The 5,000-nt window shown below is 40.0% G+C and overlaps 2 protein-coding genes across 2 annotated transcripts in view; both read right to left on the bottom strand.

Moving 5' to 3' along the window:
- Positions 1-1,558: 1,558 nt before the first annotated feature.
- LOC138056209 (uncharacterized) lies at positions 1,559-2,572 on the bottom strand. Its single transcript, XM_068902021.1, has one exon. The coding sequence runs from the start codon at positions 2,570-2,572 to the stop codon at positions 1,559-1,561; it is 1,014 nt and encodes a 337-aa protein (XP_068758122.1).
- An 842-nt stretch (positions 2,573-3,414) lies between these two features.
- Positions 3,415-5,000, bottom strand: part of LOC138058094 (uncharacterized) — a 3,866-nt gene continuing 2,280 nt past the window's right edge. The window contains exons 2-3 of the mRNA XM_068903979.1: positions 4,684-5,000; positions 3,415-4,411 (exon numbers count right to left, since the gene is read on the bottom strand). The exon at positions 4,684-5,000 is cut by the window's right edge and continues 984 nt beyond it. Coding sequence (XP_068760080.1) covers positions 3,539-4,411; positions 4,684-5,000 — 1,190 coding nt within the window. The 3' untranslated portion in view covers positions 3,415-3,538. The remainder of the gene's footprint in view (positions 4,412-4,683) is intronic.

Here is a 5,000-nt window from a genome sequence, read left to right as displayed (position 1 = left end):
TTTTCTATATAAAAATAATAATTTTAGTATACTTAAGAGAATTCATTTCTTCGTCAAGTTAATGTGCTAATTTAAATAAAAATCAAAATGATGGGAATGATGTTCTTTGTTAAATTAGCTCAATGCTAAACAACATTGACCACCACAGAAATTGTGTCAAAGTCTCCCAAAAGCATATTATTTTCTTAGACATGCCTCAGTGTTATTATTACGTGTGAATAACAAAGTTTGTTTGTGTCACTGTATGAGTTTTTAAGACTATGTACCAGTCAGTACATTTACAACTGTACCAACCAGACAAAGATAGTGGTCAGCTGACATGCAAAAAATATTATTCTTCCTTTGTGACAAAGAATACAACACAGTAATTCACTGTTTTATTTATCTCAAAGGCCATATATGTGAGGTAGTTGTGTTTTCTTCTGCAGTTCTTGGTCTGGCATGTCAAAGAAGTATTGTCTTGACGATGTGTAGTACTCTATCGCCTGTTGAGGGGTACTCGTTCCCGATAATACGTTATCCATATAAATGGAGGTTTTGAGGTCGTTAGATATCCAGTCGTTCTTTCTGTTTAGGTGGTATTGAATAGTTGCATTTAAAAGGAATGGTGATGGTGCTGCACCGAATAATACCACGCAGAACCTGTACGTTATTATATTGTCTGGGTGGTTAACTGGTAGGGCTGGATCCTTGAGCCACAGAAACCTTGTAGCATCCCTGTATTCTTCGTTTAGTTCAATTTGCAAGAAAGCTTTTTCTATGTCTGCGGCGAAAGCTATCTGGTTAATTCGGAAAGTAGTTCCTGCATTTGATTGGGGCCTGTATATAGGCAATCATTGAGACTTAATGCTGTGGGTGACTTCTTCGCGGACGCGTCATAGACTATACGCATTTTTGTGGTCGAGCTATCTGCCTTGAATACGGGGAAATGTGGTATATAGTGCAATTTTCCTGAGTGTATTGATGGGTCGTTTACGACTTCGATAAATCCTTGTTTCACTTGGCTTTGCAGTTGCTCGTCATATTTGCTGGCTAGTTCTGGATCTCGTTTGTTTAGACTGCATTGAAGGTTAACCAATCTCTTCTTTGAGAGTGCAAAGTTGGACGGTAGATCCTCTGCAGTGTCCCGCCATGGGAGCGTTACTGTATACCTGCCAGAGTCCTTGTTAAATTGTATAGATTTGTGAAGCTTTGCGTGGACGGCGTTACTGTTATTTTTATTGGTTTTGGGAACTGAGCTTATCTCCCAGAATTTAGTTAAAATCTCATCTAGTTTTTCTCCTTCATCTTGGTGTATGTCGAGCGATAGCACTGCATTTGTATGATCGCTTTCAAATTCTTTTGAGATAGGGCCGGATATTAGCCATCCCATTTTGCTTTCTGTGGCAATCAAACAGTCATCCTCAGATTTTTTCATGTTTCCTGTGATTAATTTTGCGAATTTGTCGTTGCCAATGAGAATATCGATGTTTAGATCATTCTTGGAATGATGTAATTTGACGTGGCCAATTGTGACGGCGAATTGGGGACAGATAGTTTGTGTTTCTAGTGCATTGAGCTATATCTGTTGTTTATCTGTCAGAACGTGTATCGTGACGACATCTAGCGATTTTTTGACCCTGTTAGAGGAACCGAATGTTGTGAGATTTATGTTTTCCTTTCGTGTCGATTTCAACTTGAGTTTCTCTTTTAGATTTTTGGTTATAAATGTTCTTTGTGATCCTGTATCGAACATGGCTCGAACTGTGAGCTGTGCAGTATTTCCTTTTAATTTAACAATTGCTGACTGCACCAGAATGTGGTCCTTGGCCAGGACTGCATAGGTTGTGCCTGAGTGAACTGGTTTGTGGGCACCTTCCTGTGTTGACTTGTCGAGTTTCAATTCGGTCGCGTGTTGTTCACCATCTTTACATATTGAAGTGTGATGCTTTCTTTTGCATTTTAGACACCTCCCTTTTGATTTACATTGGTTTGATGAATGCTTGAAACCGGTGCAATTGAAGCACCTTTTATGTTGTTGCAAGAATGCAAGCCTTTCCTCAACGGTTTTTAGTTTGTCGCATTTTTCAGATCTGTGTGAGCCGTTGCAATATAACCAGTTTTTTCCTTTGGTTTGGTAGTTGACTTTGCAAGCGCCTTGGTCCATGGTGGTAAGAAAGGTGCCTGTTGTTGGGACTAGAACCTCGTCCTCTGATAGAGCTCTTTCGCTTGTGGCTGCTGTATGACTTCTTTCGCGCGTTTCTATTTCCTTCCCTAGTTCCGTTCTTAGTTCGGTCAGACATTTGTCCGTGGATGGGTTAGCTCTGGAGATGAGGTGCGTTAATTCTTCTGGTATTTTCTTCAATAGAATTGGAATTCGAAGGTTTCCATAGGAGTCTGCCTTTACATCTAGTGCTTCTAGACCACGTATATTGGATTCAAATGTATCATAAAATTCTCTTAGGTTGGTTGCGTTATTCGTTGGTGAAGGGACGTTTATAAGCGATTCCATGTGTGCATTTATTAGAACTTGCTTTTGCCCAAAACGTTCTTTTAGAATTTCTGTTGCTTTAATGTAATTGTCCGACGGCATTGGCAATCCAGCAATGGCGCGCTCAGCTTCGTCTTTTAGAATTCAGTTAAGATAAGACATCTTCTGGATGTTTGATAATTCATCGTTTTCATGAATTGTGGCGCTAAAACTATCCCAGAACGATTGCCGTTCGAGACGATTCCCGTGAAAGGTTTTTAGTGTCATTTTGGGTAAATTGACGTGCTTTTTGCTGGTTGATGGAGCGTGCGATGCATGTTGGTTTGATCTTATTGTTTTGGATGTATTTTGTAATCCTTGTCTTGCTCACTGATACTTTGTCCTGGAGCCTAAGCGTTTCTTCCACATCTCTCGCTATTTCGTCTTCTGATTCTAGCAAGTGTACGATACTTGAGTCTAGAGCTGTGATTTCCTTTTCTCTTCTGGAGATATGCTCGAAGATCGCTGTTACCTCTGCTGATTCGTCATCTTCAGCGCTCATAAGACGTTCGGCCTTGTTTATATCCTGCGTTACGTGACCTTTATATGCTCTTCTCACTCCTCTCAGTCGTGATAGTTCTTTAGACATGTTTCAAGCCGGGCCTCGGCACCACTTTTGGGAAATAAATCAGACTGACTGGGTTCAAGTGTTTATTTTTACTGCAGCTGAGAAAGATTGATTCCTTACACAATTAGTGCTCTATGACGCACACTAGTTAATATGCAGATTCTATTTTAACAACATGTAAGTCAGGTGATCAATTGAAGTAAAACGAAGTCAGGGTTCGTACACTTTTGACCTGTTAAAATTCCATGACTTTCCATGACTTTTTCCATGACCTTTTGCAAAATTTCATGACCTAAGTTTAGCAAGTGTTCTCCGACATCGAAAGTAATGTGAAAACAATCATTTATTCAACTAGATAGGTTGTGAAAATATGAACCAGTTCAAACAAAATGTAAGATATTCTCTTTAACTGTCAAGAGTCAATCCTTTGCCCTTTACATAGAAGATAACTGCAAGTTAGTTCACAAGTTAGAACTCTTCTTAACCAGCTCTCTCAGCTCATCTTCAACTTTCTCTAGGGCGCTCTCCTTTTCTTTTGCTGCTTTTCTAAGTGCATTAGACTTGGAGAGTAGAACAAGCTTGGCTTTTTCCTCAGCTTCTTTTGCTAGAGAGTCTGCATCAAGTTGTAAGGCACTAATATCACTGGCAAGGCGCTTTTTCTTTTTCTCTAACTCAGCTTTTTCCTCAAGAACTATTTTTCGCTTCCTGTTTTGAGAAGCTTGCTGTTGCTCTTTCTTCTGCTCTTCAAGATAGGCAGAGTAACGTTGTCTCCCTGCACTAGCTGCTGCAAGAAGTTCCCTGCTAACTACCAACTGACCTAGCCCTCCAATGCTCTGAATGTGGTCATGAATTGTACGCTGTGCAATAAAAGTTTTTTCTTTCATGTTCTCGATCATGACTTGCCGGTTTACTGAAAATCCCCTCTCAACAGTTGCTTGACCATGGGAAAGAATCAAGAGTTCTCTCAGCAGATCCCATAATTTGGACAGTGAAATAACAGAACCAATGTGTTTCTGCAAAAATACGTCCAGCCTGTCTACCTTGAAGTTGAATTCTTCGAAGGCTGATGTCTCAACCTTAATTGCCAGCTCAAGAAACTCAGAGTACTGCAAAACTAAGGCATCACAATCACGTATGTTTAATCTTTGGCATTCCACCATCTTCTTCAGCACTACTTTGAACTTTGCAGAGCAACCCTCCTTGTCAGCTACAATCAAGTTGGGGTCTAGACATGCCAGATTCCTTGCCAAAGAGTAGGCTATCGGGGTCTTCTCAAACACCTTGCTGACAATTTTACTTAAGAAGGACTGAAACTCACTCTTGAACTGGTATATCTGAAAGTACCAATAATGACAAGTTCAGAATGGGTAACAGTTTAGATTCTGGTATTTTTGGCAAACCTGTCTGCAACAGGTTAAGTTAGTAAGTCAATAAGTCTCTGAAAGAAGCATTATTTCATCCCATTTTAAGCGTTCCTGGGAAATTATTGTATTGTATTGCATTGTGTCATGTTGAAAGTAACAAAATATATATTGTTTGAGTACTGCATTGGACATTGATGGCCCACTCTCCGGGAAAAGGGAAAATTAAACAACTTTGTTCTCACCTGGCGATCACTGACTTTTTTTTCACCCTGCAATTTCTTGAGCTTGTCCACAGCAACAAATCCAATATCCACCTTGTTAATCTCAAGGAAAGTTTTCTTCTCTGAGAGGTCTAACTTTAAAAGCTTCACTGCTGAGATAGCCTTCTGGAGTACATCAGCCTTGATATATCTCTTCATCAGTCCTGCAATCATCTTTTGTAGAGTGCTAGCCATGAAAGGTAAAAGTGGGTTGTCACTTTGGAAAATTGCCAAGAAGGGTTGAAGCTGCTTTGCCACTGACTCAAAAGCTGCCATCTTTGCTGGCATGAGTGGATCCT

Source organism: Montipora capricornis, chromosome 7 (assembly GCF_036669925.1).
Source record: "Montipora capricornis isolate CH-2021 chromosome 7, ASM3666992v2, whole genome shotgun sequence".
NCBI classification, from domain to species: domain Eukaryota; kingdom Metazoa; phylum Cnidaria; class Anthozoa; order Scleractinia; family Acroporidae; genus Montipora; species Montipora capricornis.
The sequence above is the reverse complement of the archived record's forward strand: the minus strand, read 5'-3'. Positions and strand labels throughout refer to the sequence as shown.